Source organism: Chinchilla lanigera, unplaced genomic scaffold, assembly GCF_000276665.1.
Source record: "Chinchilla lanigera isolate Chin_1 unplaced genomic scaffold, ChiLan1.0 scaffold00021, whole genome shotgun sequence".
NCBI classification, from domain to species: domain Eukaryota; kingdom Metazoa; phylum Chordata; class Mammalia; order Rodentia; family Chinchillidae; genus Chinchilla; species Chinchilla lanigera.
Window position 1 is genome coordinate 14,683,193 of NW_004955422.1, and position 24,108 is coordinate 14,707,300.

The 24,108-nt window shown below is 46.3% G+C and overlaps 1 protein-coding gene and 1 long non-coding RNA gene across 5 annotated transcripts in view; one reads left to right on the forward strand and one right to left on the reverse strand.

Annotated features, from left to right (window-relative positions):
- The first annotated feature begins 306 nt into the window (after nucleotides 1–306).
- On the forward strand, nucleotides 307–2,072 carry LOC102014142. Its single transcript, XR_001233942.1, has 3 exons — nucleotides 307–615; nucleotides 836–1,051; nucleotides 1,232–2,072. It is a non-coding gene; the product is annotated as an uncharacterized LOC102014142 (long non-coding RNA).
- A 91-nt stretch (nucleotides 2,073–2,163) lies between these two features.
- The window catches only part of Cars (cysteinyl-tRNA synthetase), a 53,065-nt gene continuing 31,120 nt past the window's right edge, over nucleotides 2,164–24,108 (reverse strand). For 2 of the 4 annotated variants that reach the window (XM_005384222.1, XM_005384221.1), the window contains 6 exons: nucleotides 21,619–21,700; nucleotides 8,080–8,160; nucleotides 6,762–6,829; nucleotides 3,818–3,877; nucleotides 3,343–3,426; nucleotides 2,164–2,479 (listed from right to left, as the gene is read on the reverse strand). In XM_005384222.1, the coding sequence (XP_005384279.1) occupies nucleotides 2,345–2,479; nucleotides 3,343–3,426; nucleotides 3,818–3,877; nucleotides 6,762–6,829; nucleotides 8,080–8,160; nucleotides 21,619–21,700 (510 nt within the window). In that variant the 3' untranslated portion in view covers nucleotides 2,164–2,344. The other 2 variants (XM_013514108.1, XM_013514109.1) reach the window with 2 other exon arrangements.

Genomic DNA, 24,108 nt, shown 5'->3' on the forward strand with positions numbered 1-24,108 from the left:
TTTACTGTATTTTATCTCTTACATTAAAATCTTGATTGCTGACATATATATTATTTTCTTTTCTCAGAATGGTTTGGAAATAACTATGTCGATATTACTAACAACAAAACTACTGAATGATGTGATTCCTCTGCACCTTCTGTCTCAGCAGATACCTGACTATGACAAGCAGCAAAAAGGCAAATCCTCCCATCTGTTGGGAGTCATCCTTTTGTTGTTTTTTTTTTTTTTTTTTTCTCCAGTACCAGGAACCGAACTCTCGACCTTGCACTTGCCAGGCAGGCGCTTTGCCGCTGAGCTAAATCCCCAGCCCCTGGGAGTCATCCTTTTGATTTGATTCAGTCTATGGCTGTTATGGATTGGACCTTGGAAGTCCCCCGAAGGCTCTTGTGTGAAAAGCTTGGTCCCTGACCTGTATTATATTGGGAGGTGCTGTGGACCTTTAGGAGGAGGGAACTAGCAGAAAGACGTTAGGTCACTGGCAGCGTGTCCTTGAAGGGGACATCGGAACCCTGGAATCTTTCTCTGCTTCCTGGCAACCATGATCTAAACAGCTTTGTTCCTCCATGCACTCCCTGCCACGTTCTGCTTCACCACTGGCCCAAAAACTATGGTGTAAGCCAAACATAGTCTAAGACGCCTGAAACCATGAGCCACAATAAACCTTTCCTCCTTTGAAGTTGATTTTCTCCCATCCAAGTACTAACCAGGCCCGACCCTGCTTAGCTTCTGAGATCAGACAAGATTGGGCGCTTTCAGGGTGGTATGGCCGTAGACAAAGTTGATTTTCTTAGCACAGTGGCCCATCGTATTTCTGGTTTTCCTTTTTTTCCAGAACCACTCTCTGCCCCTCCCTGTGGAAGTGGGTGGGCCTTTGCAGCAGCCCCCACTAGGGAGAAGTCATGTCATGGCCTCTGAAGTTGGATCCTGAAAGGTCCTACAGCCCCACATAAGTCCATGAACCCGAGGAGCTACCACGTCCACCTGGAGAGACCACACATTGGTGAGAGACGCCAAGCAGCCCCAGACCAGGGTCCAGTGTAGACCTCAGGTAAGCCTGCCTGAGATTCATGAGTCTATGATCAGATGATCATTCTTGTATTCAGACACCAGATTCTCAGGTGTCTGTTATGCAGAACAAGCTGTTTTACTTTGTCTCAGGGGCTTTTTTCTTACTGGGTTATTATTATTATTGTTATTATTGTTCTTTTGTATGTAAAACACTGGCAAGGTTGAAATGTCAGAAGCCAACCCCAGGGCTGTCCTCACTGCTCACAGCCACAGCATTCCCCACAGTGCTCCTGGGCTGTCTCAAGATCGTCTGGGGCACAGGTGAGCTCAGCTGGCCTTGTACTACATCCCATACTGCTTTAGTCAACAGCACAAGCATGGGACTTATACCATACAATTGTCTTCAAGGTTAGTTTCCCACAAGCAGGACTACAAGAAAGGGCCAGTGTCTTGGGCCAGTATAGCCACCCTCCCCACATAGGCTGCTGCACACACATGAACACCATGAGGCCCACCTCCTTGACAATCTGTTGTCCAATGGAACAGATCTAGTACTAACCTTTGCAAGCACAAGGCAGGTTTAGGCTCCTGGTTACAAAGATCTGCTATCTTCTGCTATTAAGGATATAGGACATGTTTGCTTGTGGGTGCTGTCAGCTCCAGTGAGCACTGTGCAGGAGCCCATGGCGAGGACAACCCGTCACCCCCCATGCTGGCCCAGGTGACCAACACTCTGGCTGTGCTGAGAACCTTATCTCACCCACCAGATCATCCCAGGATCCTTGTTGCCCAGGGCAGCCCTGGCAGCTGGCCAGGGACTGCCCCACAGAGCCCTGGCCCTGTGGCAGTGAAGTGGAGCTGCTCTACTGGAACCTGCAGTGTGTGTATTCATCAGAGGCCAGGCAGACTGAGTAGCCTTTGTCCAGGCCCAGCAGGATCCGCCAGGCTGAGCTGGCCTTTTTCCTACTCAAATACCTTCAATTGCGCCCACACAGCAGAGATTAGCAAGAGCTGCCAGCATGTGCGATGAGAAATTCCTGGACTGGCTCAACTGACTGCTGAGCACCTAAGTCATAACCTGCTGATCAAGCGGCTGCTGCAGGCAATCAGGAGCTGAGTATGCAGAGTGATGGAAAGAGGTTGGAGTGGGCCTCATTGTTTAGACGAATTTATTAAAGTGTCTCAGAGTGACGATGACATGCACCTGGATGAACACAGCTCCTGGTTTAGGGTCCAAAGACAGCTGTAAACATGACGGGAGCACAGGATGCTGTCACCAGACAAAGGTCCTCAGTCCAGAATGGCCAGATTTGAAGGACGGCCTTGTGCCTCTTCACTGGAGGCTTCCGTTCTGAACCATCTGCAGATAATCCTTGTGGAGCTTCTCTTGTGCTTCGAACAGCTTCCTCAGCTTCTTGGCTTGCCCCTTGCTCAGCTCCTTGCCCTCGGTGTCATGTGTGGGTAGGCCCTGCAAGGATAGCACAGCACCGTCAGGCTCCTCTGACACCCAGCACCCGCTTCCTTACCCTTCTGCCCCTACAAGCTCATCTCAACATGGCAGCATTCACTTGCATGCATGTCTGGTCACCACAATGCTCAAGGACCAGCATGCTGATCCTGCAGCACCGGCTGTAGGAGCTAAGAATGGAGAGACTGACCAGAGTCAGACACCCTGCCAGGTTGAGGGACACTGTACCTATCAGACCCTACCAAGGCTCAACTCTGAGGTGGCCAGCTTGAAGGTATATAGCAAATATATTGAAGAACAAGCAGGAATGCTGAGTGTGGTGGTGAGTGCCTGTAATCCCAGCACTCAGGATGCTGAGGCAGGAGGACCTTGTGGGAGAGGTGTGAGTTTGACGCTAGAGGGAGCTATATAGTGTGTTCAAGGCCGCCTGAACTACACAGTGAGAGCCTTATCGCACAAAAACAAAAACAAAAAACAAAAAACAAGCAAACAAAAAAACAAGAACAAACAGGGAGAGCTCACCTCTCCTGCCTTTTGGCTACGATCAAGTGAAGAACAAGCAGGGAGAGGCTCTATGGCCTAACACTTAGAGGCAAGGTCCCCATGGAACCCTGGAATTTCCCACAGTCATCCTAACCTTGGCTCAGGCCATGGCTCCCAGATGTAAGCTCAGCCACATCGCTGGCAGACAGACCTGGCTCAGCCTTACTGCAAGGGTGCTTGGGGTCTGAGGTCCTAGATGATCCCAGCTTCTCTTAAAACCTTTGCCAAATAGAAAACTCACTTGGCCAAAGCTGAAAATTCATGTTACCCCAATTCAATGTGGTCTAATAACTTCTAAAAAGCAGAGAAGGACTTCTTACATTTTCATCAAATTTGGAATACTTGTCACTTTCCGACAAGAACATTTCGCTGGGTGGAATCTTCATCTTGGCCAGCTTTGCTGCCTGGAACACACAACACCTGGTCACAGCTGTGGAGTGGCACATGGAGAACTCACACTGTCATCATGATGCCCACTCCCACCCCAGCCAGATCACTGCAGAAGATGCGTGAGAAAGCTGCAGCAGGGACCTGAAGGGAGGGGAGGTAAGATGAGCCAGGGGTTTATGGGACCAGTGGGGAGGTGGTTGAGACAGCAGCCAGACTGTAAGGGTCGCTGCAGGAGCGTGTTCTTCTCCCCTGCTGGGCTCCCAGGTTCCAGAGCACTGGGTGAGGAGCGTGGGTAGAGGCAGAGCAGAGATCCCTCTGGGAGGGTCCCCAGGGTGCCTGGCTGAGCCATGGGGCATGGGTCAAAGCACAGCCCCAGCCCTACCCCGACAAACAAATGCATGCCACCTCTTGCTCTTGTTTTCTCCTGGCCGCTTCTTCCTTCTTCCTCCTCTTCTCTTCTTCAACCTAGGGGAGCAGCATAGGCCTGAGATGGATTCCAGTGGGGGTGGACTCTTGCCTGGACCCACCCACGGTGGAAGCATGAGCCACAGGCTGGCAACAAGGACTCAGGCAGCACACAGTGTCCTGATCACAGCTAGTCCTTGTTCATTCCCTCCTAAGATTCTCAGTAGCCCTTTGGGTACCCAGCAATTCTGGGGATACTGGGGGGCAGGGGCAGCAGTACAGACAAAATGTTAAAAAGATTCAGCACAACAGGAAGAAACAGACCAGGCTGACACACCTAGGCTGGGGAGCGGGGTAACTATGTCTGGTAGCTGACCAGGGACAACCCTGCACAGGTCACAGGCACAAATAAAGGAGCTAGGCCCTGAGGTAGGATGGGGAAAGGAAGTCAGAAATCAGCAAGTGCCAGGGCCTGTGGGGGGCCAGCCTTGGGGCAGACAAAGAGATGGGACAGGAGGAAACAAGAGTGAAGGCCAGGATCTGGCTCCAGCTCAGCAGGCACATCCAAGCAGGGATGGGAGGGAGGCCTGGGCAGGGCAAGGGCTGAGAAACCGCTGGCCTGGGCTGGGCAGTAAAGCCTGCAGGCTGGGTTTGGGCAAGGGGAGGTCTGAGGAGGCTGCCCGGGGAGGTCCTGGCATGGGCTGCTAGGTGAACAAGGAGGAGGGGCAGGTTCAGGGAGTTGGAAACCACAGCTCCTTATGTACGTCCCGGGCTTCAGGTGCTTCCTGGCCATGTGCAGGGATCAGGTTGGCAGTGGGCACAGGGGTTTGGCAGGTGAGCCAGGGCTCATGGTGGACACAGGGTGGCAGCAGAGAAGCTGTAGGGAGGGAAGAGATGGGAAAAGCCCAGAGACTCAGGGAGAGGCTGGCTGGGGAGCTCCTGGGAGATGGAAGGTGGGAAGGGAGGAGAGACGATAGAAGGGAAGGAGGGGTGCCACTGGATGTGTCAAGGAGAGCAGCGTCAGGTGAGGCCAGTGACCTGGTCATCAGGATGTAGCAGAGGAACCTTGGGACTTGGCGGAGTGGAGATGTGTGCTCAGGATTTCTGCTTTTCCCTTTCTGAGGCAGAAATGTTTATGGTCTACTGGGAATATTCCAGGGGAGAGAGGGATACAGGGTATGCTGGAGTGGCCCTGGCGGCACCTGTGCCAGTTTGGTTGTAGTGAAAGCCTCCTGGTTGGACAGCATGGAATGTGAGAAGTCATTAGCTGCTGCCACCAAAGGAGGTGGTGACGAAACAGCAGGCGGGTGGGGCTGCAAGGCTCCACCTGTCACTCTGCAGCGAGGAAGAACTGCTTGATCCCAGTCACTTCTCCCTGGTGTGAGGCAGGACAAGGCAAACTGGCTACAGGGTGACAGGAAGGGCACAGCCGGCCCCAGGGAAACTTCACACCACACTGTGGGCCCCACAGAGCCCAAGCTTGCTGGCTGAAGAGGGGAGGTGAAAGACAACCCAGGAGGGGATACAGGCCGAGGAGAGGAGACGCTGAAGCATTGAGGAGAGGCTGAGAAAGGCCCCTCGGGAGGCCAAACCATGACTTTGAGGTGTGGGCCCAGCACCTTCAAATCTCCTAAGTAGTATGAGGTCACCACTCTAACTTCCAGAGCTCCAGGCATCACTCTCCTGGGCTACAGGACAGCTCCTCTTGGGGAGGCCCTGCAGACCCAGCGTTGCTCCTGAGCCAGGAGCTTCTCCAGGCCCATACATTCTCAATTCTGCTCCCTGACCCTGAACATCAGTTCTGTCACCCAACTGCCCCAATTACTCCCTCAGACCCTTTTGAGGGCCTGCTGTGAGAGCTCCCTGCCCAGCCCTCCTTCACACGGTCTTGAGCCTATCCCCAAAGGTTCCTGCATGGCCTGAGTCCAGCTACCTCCACTGCTGCCACCTGCCCCCTGCGGGCCTGTACGCTGTGCCCAGCAGCTCAGATGATGTGTGTTTTCTTCCTGGCATTTTTCCTACTAGCCACTCAGGTCCTGGAGTGTAGAGACTTCTTGATCAGTGCAGCCAACACCTGGCAAGGTCTTGGCAAACCGGCACATGGAGCGTTGGAGGGAGGGTAGGAGGAGGGGTTTTCAGGGGATGTGTGGAAGGGAGGGACAAGGGGAGGTGTGGGGGACACAGGCACTAAAGTCAGAGCCAGGCGGAACCCGCAGTTTGCTAAGTAACTGTGCTTCAGTTGACGGAGTAACATTTAAGAAAAGGTCCCTCATTAGAAGATACAGTGTCCAAATTGCCAAATACTTACTCTAAAGTTGACTTTCTTCTGACATTTTTAAGGTCTAGGTTTTTTGTGGTGTTCAGTATGGAACCCAGGGTCTTGCATATGCTAGGCAAGTGCTGTATCACTGAGCCACACTCTAGCCCTATGATTGGGACTTTTAAAATAAAAGCATAAACATCAATTCTTTATCCATTCATTTATGCTCTTGGGAATTGAACCAGGGCCTCTGCACTGTGTCTCATCCCAGCCCTTCTTTGTGGTCATTTTTAACTTTTGAGACAGTCTTGCTAGGTTACTAGACTGCTCAGGCTTGGTTTGAACTTTCGAGCCTCCTGCCTGAGCCTCCTAGAGCGCTGAGATTACAGGCATATGGCACCATGCTGGGTCAGTTCTTAAAATCTACAGCCAGGTAAGGTGGTGCATACCTATAATCACAGTACTCTGAGAGGCTGAGGCAGCATAATCATAAGCTTGAGCCCCAGCTGGGCAACTCAGTGACAGCACGATCCTGCCTTAAAAAATAAAAAGGGATGTAACTCAGAGTGAGGGCCCCAGGTTCAATGCACAGTACCAAAAAAAGAAAAAAAAAGTAAACTATGTAATCCCAACAGTATTTTCATTTCCAACAAAATTAAGCTCAATTGTTTTAATTTTACTGACCCTTTTCTTCTCTTCCCTCTCTTTCAGTAAGGTGTCTCTGTCCACCAGTTTCACCACCGTTGGCAGTCCTGAAAAATACACAGTAGGTAAAATGCTGGCCTGTGGACCTCTGTCCCCTGTTGGGCTGCCGCATCCAGACCTCTGGGCCCAGAAGCCAAGGTCTTCACGCTGTCCACCCACAGGAAGGTGGGAGCTGCCTTATAGTGCACACAGAAAAACCAGCTGCAGGAAGAGCCTTCCACAAAAGCAGTGATGTACTTTGTAATGATGAAGTGTAAAGATTGCACCTATCAGGAACTATCAAATACAAGATATAAACTAAGCATTTAAAAATTAACTACTTAGCAGGGCATGGTGGCACATGACTATAATCCTGGCACTCGGGAGGCTGAGGTAGGAGGATTACTGGGAGTTTGAGGCTAGCCTGAGTTACACAGTGAGTTCAAGGCAGCCTGAACTACGCAGAGAAAATCTGCCTCAAAAAGTAAAAAACAAAAACAAAAAAATCCCCCAAAATTCCCCCTAAAACAAAGAAAACTCCAAACCAAACAACCCCCCACCCCAACCTATCTCAGTTGGGCATGGTGGTTTATGCATATAATCCTAGCACTCTGGGAAACTAAAGCAGGAGGACTATAAGTTTGAGCCCAGGCTGGGCAACTCGGTAAGACCCTGTCTCAAAAAACAAAAACAAAGACAAAACACAACAAAAAGATGGCATGCACCAATTACCCTAATAATTATCAAGGCTAAAGTAAGAGAGTCACTTCAGTCCAGGAGTTCTGGGCCAGACTGGGCAACATAGCCATCTCAAACAAACAAACCCAATAAGCAGTTTAAAAAAAAAAACAACTTAGGCACATGCCTGTAATCCCGGTACGTGTGAGTCCTGGACAAGATTTCAAGTTTGAGGTCAGCCTGAGCTACATAGCAAGTTCTAGTCTGGATTATAGGGCATGACCTTGTCCAAAATGAAATTTTCTGTGCAGTAAAATACCCCACAAAGACAGAAGACAAGCTCTGTGATGCGGTGACAATTCCCAGGACACAAACTCATTTTCTTGAAAGTGTAAGGAAAGGCAGTTGGCAGTCAGCAGAACAGGTAGTGGGTGGTCAGGTCCAGGTGGAAATAAACACATCACACACAAGGAGATAAACCTTCTGGGGGGATCCCCAGGGATTCTAAAGCAACACATTAAAAACAACGGCCCCTTGGTCACTCCCAGAATTCCTGCTGCATCCTGGTGTCTTTCCACCACCAGCCCATCTTGACCTGCTCTTGGCTATACCCAACGTGCAGCTTGAGGGGCTCACCTACCTTCATGGTCCTCAAACCGCACCCCTAAATCAGGCAGGATGTCATCCCGGAGGGCATCACTGAGCTGGAGGACCTCGGGGACTGTTGGTAAAGGAAAGTAGTTCTGTTACACACAAGGTGAGGTCTGGTCCTGGAGGGAGTGAGGCTTCTCTAGCACTTGGGGGAGGGGGTGCCGGCTGCTCAATTCTGAGGAGGCAGAAGCGCTGAGATGCATTAGCTGAGCTAGGATTCTCCTGCAGTCCAGGACAGAGCACAGGCCCAATAGCCACCCTGGTGGTGAGCCTTTGGGGACTGCCAAGGACAGGAAGATGTTAACAGGCTGCCTGCCCAGCACCCAGAGCCACGACCTGTGTGAAGATCATCTACAGACTATTTCTGGGTAAATCCAGGGGCCAAGCTCACTTCCTGGAAATAGATTTTTACTGTACAATCACAAGGCTCCAAAACCATCCCAGTACCTATTTCCTGGTGAAGGAGTCAGAGCTCCTAGCTACTGCCATCCTGGCTACTAGGCCATGGTCTGGGACCAACAGCACACGTGCCCTGTGTCACCCTAAAGTCTTGACAGGGCTCCTTGCTCTCCCTATGAGGGCCTCAGTGCCAGAACAGTGCGCCCATGATTCCAAATACCCCTGAGAGAGCCAGAACATAGCTGTTGCTCATGCCTTTTACCAGGAGACACAGCTGAGCCTGACTGCCAGGACACTGCCCATGGCTCTGACTCCAGAGCAGGCTGGGTGCATGCTGCCAGGCCTAGCCCAACCCCCCGGGGGGTGGCTACTCCAGATGTTGGCCAGGCAAAGCAGAGAGCTCAAAAGAGCCTGAACAACAAAGGCCTACTGGCTTTGAAGTGACCCTTAAGGAGGACACACAAGCTAAGCAGACAGAATAAGTGGGGAACAAAGGATTTTGAGTATAGACACTCCCTGCAGTTTGGACATTCCTAATCGCTGAGTCAGATTTCGTTCTGGTGCCAGAGGCAAAATCACCAACCAGCTGACTCACCCTTTCCTGCCCTCTGTCAAAGAGCACTGTAAAGGTAGGCTGCTCAGGGGCAGAGACTCGCTGTGTACCTGCTCTATAACCACGCTCACAGCAAAGCCACGGCAGCCACACACCAGCTTTCCTGTTCGCTTGGTCAGGCCTGTCCCTGATCAGGTCAGGGGCCCAATCAGGCAAGCGTTTAGGAATGAAGAGTCCTGAAGGACGTGACTGTAGGCAGTTCTTCTGGTTACAATAGCTCAGCCTTTCCAGGAGGACATGTAGCCAAACCCGGTTGCTGAGGAGGGAGCCAGGCAAGTCCATTTGTGACCAGGAAGCCACGGCTGAGCCAGGAACGTGAAACAAGATGTCAAGCGACTGCCAACACCAGCACCATCCCCACTCGCAAGATCTTGTCAAACTGCAGAAAAGATTCTGCTTAGAAGTGCGAACTTAGCAGTTGACTGTCTTTCAGAGCCCAGCCCTGCAGACTGACCCCCCTTGCTTTACAGGGCTCAGCTGGCCCCAGGGGAGGATGGCCTTTCCCACCTCAGGGCTGACCCACTCCCACTGCCCCAGCCCACACTGAGTGCCACTGGGGAAATAAAGGGGTATGACAAGTCAAGTGGGATGCCAACTCATCTCAAAACAATTTAAGGCTATCAAGCAGGAAACAAAGTTGTTTGTAAACTCCACTGCTGTGACTCTTCAAGTTGCAATTTCTGACTGTGAAACTTGACCTGGTTTGGTTGGATTCAGTGCATCTGTCAGCTTAGTTCTACCTCTGCCTGCTGCACCCCTGCCAGCGGGAGCTCTTATAACATCTGCAGGCACACCAGTCGCACTACACTGTCTCTGTGCCTAACCCTCTCTGTCTTCCTGTACCGCTTCATGTCTCTGCAGGGCTGACCACCACACAGGCAGAAGCTAGTCTGTCCTAATTCTGCTCCGTCCCCATGACTGAGACCTATCAGCCACCTGCCGGGCGCCTACAAGTTAATTCACTGTTAAATGAATACCTGGCAATTCCTGCCCACAAGCATAGCTACCTGAGGGCCACATCTTGCAGGGACCTGACAGACAATACCCACCATATTTGATTCCTTCAATCATTCAATGATACCCTGGATTTCACTGCTGGGAAAGGGCCTTCCCTGGCCACTCCAGAGGGACTGACCCTGGGACAGAAGCCAAGCCAAGGGTCCACTCTTTGAAAACTACCCCTGGAAGGCATACTCATTATAAGGAAAGCAAGCCATCAGCAGGTGACAGAATCATCACGACAGGCATGGTAGGGGTGGGGGTGGGTGAAGGGGGGTGGCTCCTTGGCCATGCTACCTGGAAGTACTCTTGGAGTCCCCCTCCTGGAGTCCCTTCAGGCCACACCATCCTCTGATCTGGTCTCTGAAGAGCTGAGGAATGAGACTTGTCATCCTTTGTCATACTGAGACTTGCTCTCATCTACTTAGCTTAAAATTTCCTCCAGGTTTTTCAAATGTTTGATTACTTTGGGGTCTGACTTACTGTTTTGGTTTGTGTCTAGAAGTCCCCCCAAAGCCTCATGTGGTCATAGAGTTTTTTGGAGGTGCCTGAATTTAGAGTTTGTGATTGATTCACAGTTCAGTGCAGGGATTAAGGGTGTGAGTGCTACACCTGCCCTAGGGTAGGTAGCCTGCATACAATATAAGGAACAGAAAGAGGCTTGTCTTCTCCCTTGTTGCTTTTGCTCTCCTATGGGCACCACAAACTGTTCTGTGATGGCCCTCTGCCAAGTCACCCTGCCTTGGAGTCGGCCGGTTATGGACTGAAGCCTCTACAAATTGTGAGCCAAATAAACCTTTCCTCCTGTAACTTTGGGTGTTGGATATTTTGTCCAAGCAACATGCAAAGTAACTAAGACACTTACTCTTCCCTTTTGCAAGTCACATATTACCTCAGAAGAGTGTAGCCTACAGAATATGATAACTCTTACAACTCAACAACCAAAAGACAATTAAAAATGGACAAAGGGCTCCAACAGCCTTTTTTTTTTTTTTTGTCTTTTTTGAGATAGGGTCTCACTATGCAGTTCAGGCTGGCCTTGAGCTCACTTTGTAGCCCAGGTTGGTCTCGAACTCAAATGATCCTCCTGCCTCCAACAGACATTTCTACAGAGATGGTCCATAAACACTTGACAAGATGCTCAATGTTGTTGGTCATTATGGAAATGCAAACCAAAACCACATGGGCTACGACCTAGCACCTGATAGGATGGTGCATGCCTGATATGAGTGAAATTCTGGGTTTACTCCTTAGCTCCACAAAACAAAACAAAACCCAGAAATAACAAGCGCTGGTAAGGAAGTGGAGAAATTGGAAACTTTTGCTCTGCTGGTAGGAATTAACATGGTTCATTCTCTATGAAAAAATTTAGAAATTCCTCAAAAACTAAAATATACTGTTACCATATAACCCCATAATCCCTCCCAACGCGTATGGCCCGGAAAATGGAAAATAAACACTCAGAGGAACACAAGGCCCCTTGTCTACAGTGGCACTATTCACACAGGCAGGAAGAACCCAAACATCTATCAAGTGACAACTGGAGAGCCAAGATGCCGTCTGTCCTTACACTGCAATGTCACTTGGCTCTAAGGACTGAAGCCAGACACACCATGGATGAACCTCAAAAACACTATGTGAGAAGCCACAAAACAGGGTCACATATTATATGATTCCAGCTATATGAAATGTCCAGAATATGAAAATCTACAGATAGAAAACAGACTACTGGGCTGCTGGGGATAGGGGAAGAGGAAATGGAAGAAACCACCCAATGGGTGAGGAGAGAACAAAATGTTTTGAAAATAGAGGTAGAGACCATATAATATTGCCAGTGTACTAAACACCACTGTACTGCCTACTCTGAAAGGTTTTCCTTGTTAGGTGATTTCTGATTCAATAAATTTTACAACACCTGCCTGAGACATCTCCCCTGGGGTGGCATATGTCCAGGAGAGAACTCGAGTGTTAGTGTTCTGTCACTATAACAAATATTCGATATAACTGACTTACAAAAAGGAAAGGTTTATCTTGGCTTACAGTTTTGAAGTTTTCACTATATAACTGGTCGGCCCCATTGCTTTGGGCTCATGGTGGCACATCATGGCAGAAGATGGTGGTGGTGCAAGACTGCTCATCTCACGGCCAGGAAGCAAAGGACAGTGAGGAGGAGGATAGGGTCCACAGTGGCCTTTGAGGACACACCCCAGTGACCCAAAGGGCTCTCACAAGTCCCTACCCTTAAATGCTCCAACACCTTCCAATAATACCTCTCTGGGACCAAGACTTTAACCAAAACCAGGCCTCTGAGAATCATCCAGATCCAAATGCAACCTTAACCCTAAAATTTTAAAATTACCTCTCTATTTCCTTCATTTCTTTGGGGGAGGAGCTGGGTTTTTTCTCACCCCTTTCAACTTTTTTCTTCCTTATTTTCCTTTCATTTCCATATTTTTCTGTTTTTCTTGTTTGTGCTTTTCTGTGACTGTTTTCTAATACTATTGATTTCCTTTTACTCAATAGGACTCCCTATCTCACTTTTCTCTCTGCCTTCTCATCTTATTATAGTTTTTGTTTTTGGTTTTTCTCCGGTACCGGGAACCGAACTCACGACCTTGCGCTTGCCAGGCAGGCGCTTTGCCGCTGAGCTAAATCCCCAGCCCCATGCCTTCTCATCTTCCATTACTTTTCCAACTTTAACATTTTCATTCTCTGGTTCCCCATCTCTACTTTCACTAGTATAATTATTAAGCTTTATGAATCTTTATATAGCTAGTTTATTCTATGCTATTACTATAGAATACTGTTCTATTGTTAATATAAGAGGTAAAGTTGTTCCATTTAGTAGAAATTTACTATAGGTCAATATTTGGTTTGTCTTAGTTTTTATACTGTAATTATAGCTGTCTTTTCAAGGGTTAAGGATGGTACTTTATTGGTTTCTATAGTATGTCAGTATCTACTTTGTCTTTGACAGTATTATTACTGCTGATTTTACTACTTAAAGTCAAGGTAACATAGTTATAACTATTAATTGATTTTTTCTGGATGCCAATATAGGGGTTGCCTTATTAATAATAGTGCAGTCCATTTCCAGAGAACTGGGTACTGAGCCAAATATACTACAGTCTTCCCTCCCAAAGAAACGGGCATCACTGAAAAGCAGACATTAACTAAAGAGATTGACATACTAACAACAAAGCTTTCCGCTATAATTAACTCACAAGCCTCAGCACAAACAAGATATAGAAACATGAAAAGACAGTACAACAAACTGCGTCCCCAAACTCCCATCTTCCTCAAAATTGATACACAGGGCATCATGGGGAGAAAAATCAAAAGGCACACAGCAAAATTATTCAAAAGGATAACAAAGGGATAACAAACAGATCAAGAAGGGTTTGTGGCAAGATAAGTAAGATACAACTGAACTGACAATGGACCTAACAAACAAACTTAGCAGTGAGCCAGATGTGGTGAGAGAAGCCTGTAATCCCAGTACTTAGGTGGCTGAGGTAGAAAAATTGCCAGGAGTTTGAATCCATCCTGTACAACAAAGTGAGCTGAAGGCCAGCCTGAACTACATGAGACCCTGTCTCAAAAAAAATCTCCCTCCCCCCAAAAACCCAAAACTGACAATGAGTCTACAGAATAAAAAGCTATCTGAGCTAAACAAAACAATACAAAACGTGAAGGAGCAGCATAGAAAAGAATTAGAGTTCATAAGAAGGTACCAAAAAGAAATTCCAAGAGATTAAAAATTCCACTATGGTGGTGCATGCCTGTAATCCCACCACTCAGGAGGCTGAGGCAGGAGGATTACCACTTGAGGCCAGCCTGGTTACATACTGAGTTCAAGGCCATCCTGAGCTACATAGCAAGACCCTGTCTCATAAAACAAACAAACATACAAACAAAAAAACTACCAAAGTATAGGCAGCAGAAGTGACCAATGTGAGGACAGAACGTTAGAACTAGAAGACAGGTCTGTTGTTAGTGACCAATTAATGAGCAATACCTAAAAACCAACAAGAGAACATGAAAAATGGATCCAAACAGCTGCCAGATGATACAAATAAGACTAACTTAAGATTAATTGGAATTAGTGAAAAATCAGAAGATTAAAAAAACCTGCTAACTGAAATAATAGAAGACTTTCCAAATATTGGAAGAAGAACTTAACATATAGATAGTGATGCATAAGGACCCCAAATGGGCATAATCATGAAAGAAGCTCTCCACAATACTTCACAGTCAAGATCCCAGAAGTTCAACACAAAGAACAGAGTCTTAAAAGGTATTAAAGAAAAGCAATGAGTCACTTACAAAGGTAAATCCATTAGAAGTACAATAGACTTTTCAACCCAAACCTTAAACACCAGGAGAGTTTGGAGTGAAGTGTTTCAAATCCTAAAACAACTTACAGCTCAGACTGATACATCCTACAAAATTATCTTTCAAAATTGATGGAGAAATACAGTATTTCCATGATTAAGAGCTCCTAACGGGGCTTTCAGCTCTGAAGCCCCCTATCGTGGTAGCTGTGTACTCTTTCTCTTTCTTTTCCATCTTTTCCCCCAAATAAACTGTCATTTGCTATATGCCCCTCCCCCCAAAAAAAGAAAAAAAGGCACCTAAGGAAATTCATTTCCATCAAACCAAACAATTCTTAAGCACATCACAGGAAGAGGCAATGAGGCTAACAAGGACATAAGGTACAACAGAATGAATATACCAGGTAGGGTGAGCAGTTAAGGAGGAAAGAAAGGGAATCAGCAATAGGCAAATAAGGCAATGAGAGGAATAAATCATTATCTATCAGTAATAACTCTGAATGCGAATGGTCTCAATTCCCCAATCAAAAGGCACAGATTGGCAGAATCGATCATGAAAGAAAAGTATGCTATATACAAGTATGCTATATACCAACAGTATACTACATACAAGAAATATTTAACCCAAAAAGAAATTCACAGACTGAACAAGGATGAAAAACAACATTCCATGCAATGGGAACCTGATAGGTGTATGAGGTAGGTATAGCTATTTTTTTCAGACAAAGTGGACTTCTTGCCAAAACTGATCAGAAGAGGCAAAGAAAGTCAGTGTATATTGGTTAAGGGAACAATCAACAGGAAGTGCTAACAATTATTAACATATATGCACCAAACAATGACATATCCAAGTTCATAAAAAGAGCCCATACTGGGCATAAAAGACCAGATAAATATCAATACAATTATAGTGGGGGACCTCAATACCCCACTGTCACAAACAGAAAAATCCACAAAAAGTATCAGAGTTGAATAAAAGCTTTGAGCAAATGGACTTACAAGAAATCTGCAAAATTCCACCTAACAACAGAATACACATTCTCAGCAGTACATGAAACTTTCTCCAAAAGAGACCACATAGAAGCCCATAAAGCATGCTTAGGTAAATGCAAAAGAATTACAATTATACTGTGCATAACAATGAAACTAGAAATCAATGGTAAAAGAAAACACAGAAATTATGGAACTCAAATAATATATTCTTGAATAATCAATGGGTTACAGAAGAAATCAAGAAAGAAACAAGAGTTTCCAGAACTAGACAGTAATGCCAGTCCAACACACCAGAACTTATGACATACAACGAAAGCAGACCTACCATGAGGGAGGAGTTTATAGCTCTGAATGCCCACATCACAAAAACAGCCCACATAACCCAACAATGCACCTTAAGGTCCTAGAAAAATAAGAACAATCCAAGGTCAGAGGTAGGAAAAAGAATGAAATTACAAAGATCAGAGCAGAAATTAATGAAATTGATACTAAAATAACAATACAAAGAATCAATGAAGTCAATGAACCAATGGTGGTTCATGCCTGCAATCCCAGCACTTGGAAGGATGAGGCAGGAGGATGGCTGAAAGTTCAAAGCCAGCTCGGTGGCTACAAAGTGGGTTTACAGCCAGCCTGAACTACACAGTGACATTCTGTCTCAAAAAATCAAAACAAAACTAAATAGAAAATAATAAATCAAAGAGCTGGTTCTTTGAAATAATAAAATAGACAAACCCTTAGCCAATCTTACCAAAACAAGGAAAAAAAATCCAAATCAGTGTAATTAGAAACGAAAAAGATGAAATCACATCAGACTCTGCTGAAATTCAGATTATCAGTGACTACTTTGCAAACCCATATGCCAATAAACTGAATTGAGAAGAAATGGAAGATTCTTAGATACATATGAATTTCCAAAACTTAACCATGAGTAATCCAGTAACAGGTAATGAAATTGAAGCAATAATAAAAAAAACCTACCAACTAAGAAAAGCCCAGGTCCTGATGGATTCATTGCTGATTCTACCAGCACTTCAGGGAAGCTCTAACACCAGTATTCCTAAGTTCTTTAACGAAACTGAACAGAAGGAAGTACTAATATAATTCCTGGAGGCTAGCATTACCCTGCATCCAAAAACCAGAGAAGGATCCAACCAAAAAAGAGAACTACAGGCCAACTTCTTTAATGAACACAGATATAAAAATCCTTAAGATACTGGCAAACAGAATGTAACAAATCATCCAAAAGATCATACATCATGACCAAGTAAGCTTTATTCCAAGGGATGCAAGGATGGTTCAACAATGCAAATTAAAAAATGTAAGTCATTACATAAACAGAAGGACAAAAATCACATGATCACCTCAATAGATGCAGAAAAAGCTTTTGACAAAATCTAACATCCATTCATCATAAAAACCCTGAATAAAATAGTTATAGATGGACCTTACCTCAATTTGATAAAAGCCATTTATGACGAATCTACTGCTAACATATTAAATGGGGAAGAACAGAATACAGTGGTATCAGCAAAAACACAACACAAACAACAACAACAAAAAACACCCAGACATACGAATCAATGGAACAGAATAGAGCAGTAATGGTGAATATTTTAGAAACCAGGTGACCAAACTACAGCCCAAAACTCACTTATTTACTGCAAAGTGCCAACACTGCAGCTAAGTCTGAACACAGGTTTTAGTTTAGAAAACACACATTGTGATAAAATCCCCACCAGAGAGAGGGTTACGATGTTTCACTCTGCACCGCAAAATTTGTAAGCTGGCAGCTATCGAATGATTTGTTTTAGGAAGATAGCTATAAACACTAAGATACTGGGAATGATATTTTTTCAATTTCCCTTCAAGAAACTCTTTCCTTTCAGTTTCGCCAAGTTCAGCAATACTTTTGCAGTTGATGTCAAGGTGCCATCTGACACTCTGTGTGACACACAACACTTTTACTACACAGAATATATACCGATTTTCCATTGTGTTCATTCACTCCAAATGACTTTGTCTAGGCCTCTTGGAATGAGCTTCTACTGTTTTCACTTTTCCTTTTTTTCCTGTACTAGTCATTTTTTGATGTTCAAGGCTTGGAGTCTACAAAACCACAAATTTTTTTTAAAAAATGAAGTACCCAATACAAATCTATCCCTCTACCAAAAACAGTGAACATTCTCAGTGAGTCTCAGCTGGCAGTCCTCTTAAGTTTGCTGACCACCAGTGTAAGGGAGCAATATTCCACTGACCACCAGCTTTTCCCCTGCTCTGAAAAAGGCATCTGAGTACATTTCCTGCCTTGTGGGGGGCTCCTGCTAAAATCACAGGCAGTCCAAGCACATATATACCCTTGCTCTTATTTTCTTTTTTTTTTTTTTTGGTTTTTTTGGTTTTTCTCCGGTACCGGGAACCGAACTCACGACCTTGCGCTTGCCAGACAGGCGCTTTGCCGCTGAGCTAAATCCCCAGCCCCCCCTTGCTCTTATTTTCATAAATTCTTCACAAACAACTGAATACGATGTTGAGATTCAAATGTGCCAGAGGGTCACATAAAATTAAAGGAATCTCAGTCTCTTGATTAGAACATCTCTTCGCTAAGTCTTAGATATTAAATTTCAATTTTTCTTAAGAAAACTCAAAGCTAAAATCTTGTATTGATAATGTATTAAAACTCACTGGCAGTCCAAATGTATACATATCCTTGGCAGCATACTGACTGGCCATGTGAAAGCTTGGAGGGGTCACCGCTGATAAGTGTTGATGAGTCACAGCTTGATTAGTTGCGGCTTGTGATGTCATTGCTTGGCGTCACTCCTCGTTTCTGAGCAGGTCATATGCATGGCCCCTATGCATCCTATTATCAGACGCTCAGCTGCTAGGGTAATTGGGTTAGTGTGCCCAGAGAGCATTCTGTGTGCTGCTGCAGCGTGTGTACCATAGGTTTGCCACAAATGGAATAGAGGATACAGAAACAACCCCAAGCACATTCAACTATTTGATCTTTGACACTGGAGGAAAGATAGCCTCTTCAATAAATGGTGCTGAAAAAACTGGCTATCCACATGCAGAAGACTGACTCTAGACCATACATCTTACTAGGTGCTAAACCAAAATCAAAATAGATCAAAGAACTAAATGTTAAACTAGAAACATTTTATCTGCTAGAAGATTAAATAGATAAAACTTTTGAAGTCATAGGCATAGGCAAGGATTTTCTGAACAGAACCCCAGTTGTACAGTAAATAGTACCAAGAATCAACAAATGGGATCATATCAAATTAAAATCCTGTGCAGCAAGAGAAACAATAGAGTAAAAAGACAACCTACAGAATGGGAAAAAAATTTTTGCCAGCTATTCCTCAGACATAGGTCTAGCATCTAACATGTATAAAAGACTCAAAAAAGTTAGACCTCCTGCAAAATAAAAGACTGAATCAAAAAGTGGGCAAGTGAAATACTATACTTCGTAGAGGAAGTACAAACGGCCAATAAACACATGAAGAAGTGTTCAATACCACCGACCATTAGAGAAATGCAAATTACACTAAGATTCCATCTTACTCCAGAAAAAATGGCTATCATCAAAAAAATCAAATAATAAATCTTGGTGAGGGTTTGGGACAAAAGAAACCTTTCTATATTGTTGGCAGAAATGTAAACTACTGATACTATTATGAAAATAAGTATGGATATTCCTCAAACAACCAGAACTAGAAATTCCACTCCCCTTCTAGGTATCTTCCCCTAAAAGTTAAAAACATCATACTGCAAGCTGGGCATGACTGTGCATGCCTGTAATCTTAGCACTCAGGAGGCTGAGGCAGGAGGATTACCAGGAGTTTGAGGCCAGCCTGGACAACACAGTGACACCCTATCTCAAAAGAAGAAAGGAAGGAAGGAAGGAAGGAAGGAAGGAAGGAAGGAAGGAAGGAAGGAAGGAAAAGGAAGGAGGGAGGGAGGAAGGAAAAAGGGAGAGATATCACACTGCAATGATACACGCATACCCATGTTTACAGTACCACAACTCATAATAATTAAATTTTGGAAGCAACCTATATGTTCATCAACAGATAAATGGATAAAGAATATATGGTATTTACATGCAATGGAGTACTGTTCTGCCATAAAGAAGGATAAATCTGAGTCATCTGTAGGACAGTAGATGCACCTTGAGACCACACTGCTGAGTGAAATAAATCAAACACACATGCATAAATATTGCATGGTTTCTCTTATATGAGAAACCCAAAATATAAATAAAGAGCAAAATAAAAGATAATAGGAAGTAGGAAGATCTTTCTGAAATGGAAAACATCAAGAGATGGAGGGACTGGGGATGGAGTGGAGAAAAAAGATGAAAAAAGAATTAAGATACATTATCTACATCATGCACCAACTCCCCACAGGGGATGTGATCGTTACGTACTACAAACATTTACTAATAAAAAACAAAACAAGGAAAGAAAAACAACAAAAGAGAGCAAAACATAAGCCACCAAAAAGCAAAAGGAAACTACTTCCAAGGCTAGCTGCCTAGTGGTGCTCTTGATGCCCAAGCAGGCCCCTGCCTGGTCAACACCACCGCACAGGGGGTCAAGCCTGGCCGGCCCCTTGGAGGCTTTCTGACCAGCCAGCCGAGTCCTTCCTGGGCTGTGCTGTGCTGTGCCAATGTCACATGCAGTGTATCACGTGACCGTGAGAGGATGGAGCCCACGGTCGGGCTCCGATATCTCTGACAGGCAGGTGGAAATATCCAGGCTGCCTCTGAGGATAGTCACCCCAAGCCAGGACCTCAGCGATGTCAGTACGTGTGTGCTACCAAAACCGTCAGAGACCTGAGTGAGCACTTTTTAATCTGCTCAAGTACTCTATACCAGGGAGAGTACCAAGTTTGGAAAGTGGGCACCAGGTGTCCCACCACTGAACTTTTTATTAATTGTGGGTCATGCCAGGCCCTATTAGCCTCCTCATACTATGTCTTGTACTGCTGCTGGCCTCTGGAGCCAGGACTTAGCTCCTCCTGAGTGCTACATTTTCTTCTGCCATCTTGCCTAAGGCTTTATGGTCCCCTCTGCTGCACAGGCCAGGGACCTGGTTATCTCTCTCCAAGCCCCTCTCCTGATCAGGCCTACTCATCCTTTCTCAAGGTGCAGCTTCTCTCCAGGGCTCCGCTGGGTGCTCTGCCCCTTGTACTACTGGTGCAGCCCCCCAGGATGCTGCCCTGTTTGGGCAGTGCACGACATAAATGTTGGCTTGCTTTGACCCCTGTGACAGGCTCTGCACAACCAGGGCTGGATAAACTCTAGGTGTAACTTATCATCACACAGAGCCCCGCCCCCTCCAGGATACCACGATGTCTGCTACCAACCCCAGTCAGAGGTTGGGGAGGACCCATCTCTTATAATATCACAAGGAAAGCAGCTGGCCAAGACCCAGCACACCACGCATGCTCAGTGGATGTGAATAGTTATTCTGCTATCCACTGATTCTGATTCATTCAAAGTAGGAACCCAAAGATCTGACTGATGATGTTTATTGCTATTTAACAATTTTTAAAAACTGGCCAAAACCCCCAAACATTCAGATCTAGCATTCTCCAATTCTCACACCAAGCACACCTCAGAATGTCAAAGGATGAAGGAATGACTAAGCATAGATAACAAAGTACTCGCGGGGGGACCCCCCCAAGTTAAAAACTCGCTGCCATGCCCCTAGGCAGAGAACAGTGACACTGAGAATGCTGGCTCCCAGTAAGAGGCGCTAACCAACTCCTCACACTCCAGCGCACCCTGCCTGGGGTCACCAGGAACACACACCTACCCAGTGCTAACCATGGGTAGGTGCAGGGCTGGGCTGGCCACAGGGCCCCTCATCCTGTGTCTATTCAGATCAAGCAAAGACTTGGCCCCTCACATCCAATGCTAGACCAGCACCAGCTGTCCTAAGTCACATGATGCTCTCACTGGGAGCAATTCTGTCCTTTAGGACACCTCTGTGGCTATAGGACTGGCAAGTGGGATATGGTGGGTCCTGCTGGGGATGCTGCTAAATACCCTATAGTGCATGGGCAGCCTATGCAGGATGGTCCCACAGAGCACCTGCAGTGCTGAGGGGAGGTAGCCTGGGTGCAGTGTGACAGGGAGGAACAGTCACTCTCTGCTCTCTGGGCAAGCAGCCTCACCTTTCTTCTCCCGGGCAATTTTCCGTACGCCTTCCCTGAATTCCGACAGTACCTGCAGGTAGGGCATGACTGTGGACTCGAGCTGTGGAAAGAATGGGTTTGGTTCCTGAGATCGGCCCACCGCCTGCACTTACAACTGAATACTTAACAGTTCAGCAGTCAGGTTGCAGGGCAGGGACAGCTGCCGTCCCTGACACTCCAGGGAGTGCAGCCCAGCCACCCTCATCCATGACACACAGCCTATGTAAGGTGTGCAAATGACATGCACTCAGGGGTGGGTAGCACAGGTGAAGTGGGTCAGTGAGCAGAGCTTCCTTTCAACTTCTGGCAGGATACACTCAGCAGCCAGCATGTCCACTGTTGACATGACATGCTTAGGTCACACATGTGGTTGTTAGAAGCCCATCTTTACAGTGCTGGTGTTGGGTCTGTGTTTGGGTCTCATCCATGATCACACACGACTGTGTATAAGATCAACTGTGTTGATTAAGGTTAACTGCCTATAGTAACAGAGAGGATAAAAAACCACGCCGGAAAAGATGAACTAACTGATGAGGGTGAATTCCACCTGGGAGTTTAAGTCTGTGAACATCTCTTAAAGCACATTTCTCTTATCTTTCCAGTAGGGGCAAAAAAGTCTTTGCCTTCCGAGCAAGACCTCCCTTGCCCCCAAGTTATGTAGCAGTTCCATAAGCAAAATAAAAGATTACTGGACACCCCAGCTGGTATGAGCCAAACATCTCAGGCCCAGTCCGCCTCTGACTGAGCCTGCCTCCTTGCAGGGAGGCCTCAGGCTTCCAGAGCAGTTTTAGGCCTTTATCTCCATCCACACTGTGAAAGCCCATGCAAGCCTCAGTGCAACCGTGAGGAAGGTAGGTATTCCACTGCCATAGGAGCACTGGGATGGCTTTGGGGTCTGTCTCAAGGAAATCTGGGGCTGGTGACCCCTGGTGGTTTGGGTGACCACAGTGGGGGACATGGCCAAGAGGTCAGTCCTAACAAGGGTTAGGAGCAAGGGTCATCTCCCTGGCTCCCATACCACTTTGCTCTTGGAAGTCAAACCATGAACTTCACCCAGTGTGAGGCGCTGGGCACAGGGTGCTTAGCTTCACGGCTGACCAAGTCCTCGCATGGCTGGTTCTTTTTAGGAACTACTGAGAAGGGGAAGGGAAAAGCGGCCATACTGGGGATACTTGATGTCTCCATTCAAGAATGAAGACATCTTCCTAAGTTCAAAGGCAGACTGATTTTAACTTCAGAGGTGTGTTTTGGCTTTTGTGGTTTTTAAAGAAATACCTTACTACCACTTGCGCAAGAGAACAAAGAAGTTGTGTGGACTTTCTTTCTGAAAGGTACTAAAAGTAGGTTCACATACAGCAAAGTTAAAACACAGTACAGCTCTGAGGCTGAAAAAAAACAGCCAGCTCTGAGGCTGAGAAAAGGCTTGGGCAGGGTGAGAGGTGGGCAGTCTCTCCTAGCATAGTTCATCCCCCTGGAGAGGTTGCTGGGGGGTGTGTAGCACCATCAAGGGGTGAGGCTCCTCATGTTCCTCATCTTTAGGAAGCTAGGGTATAAGAAGGTATTGATGGTGCTGGGGTGAATTGAATGGCAGGGTACTCTACTTGCCTAGCATGTGGAAGGCCCTAGGTTTAATCCCTAGTACCACTAAAAAAAAAAAAAAAGTACACTGAAGAAGGTTTTGCAGAAAGTAGGCGTGATGGTATATGCCTATAATCCCAGCTATTCAAGAGGCTGAGGCAGGTGGATCACAAGTGCAGCCCAGCCTGAGCAACTTAGTGAGACTGTCTCAAAAAAAAGGCACTTGCCTAGAGTGCATGAGGCCCGGGGTTCAATTCCCAGTAACACACACACACACACACCAAAAAAAGAAAAAAAGGAAGGCTTTGGTTTTTTACTTGGTACTGAGCTCCTGTGTTCATTAAATGACACATTTAAATGTTGATATATATGTTCTAGTCAAATAATTATAGCACATTCTCCAGGAGAGGAGGGCGGGAGGACACCCATCAGCACACTGTCCTCACTAGCAGAGGAGTGTAGGTGATGCACGTGTTGGTCATGCCTGTACCACTGTGGACAGAAAAGCCAACAGCAGACAAGTGGGGTCCATTCCCAACGGGTTCTCCAGCTTGCTCAGACTCAGTATACAGAGGGCTCTGCATGACCACCACCTTCTTTCTGCCTTCTGGGTGGCAGCTGCTGCAGCAGAGGACTTAGGCTATGCTGACAGACCCTGGGCCCGGTATCAAAATCAGACCTGGTCTGGCATAAGTTTCTGCCCAGCTCTATAGTGCAGACGTGGACAGTGTGCATTCCCCACTCAACATAAGCTCTGTACCTTTTGTATGTACATGGGACCCAAATACAGGACATGTTTACTGAGTTCAAATTAGTACAGTTGGCTCTCTGTGTCATCAGGTTCCACATTTAAGGATTCAACAATCCATAGACTGAAAATACTTGGGGAAA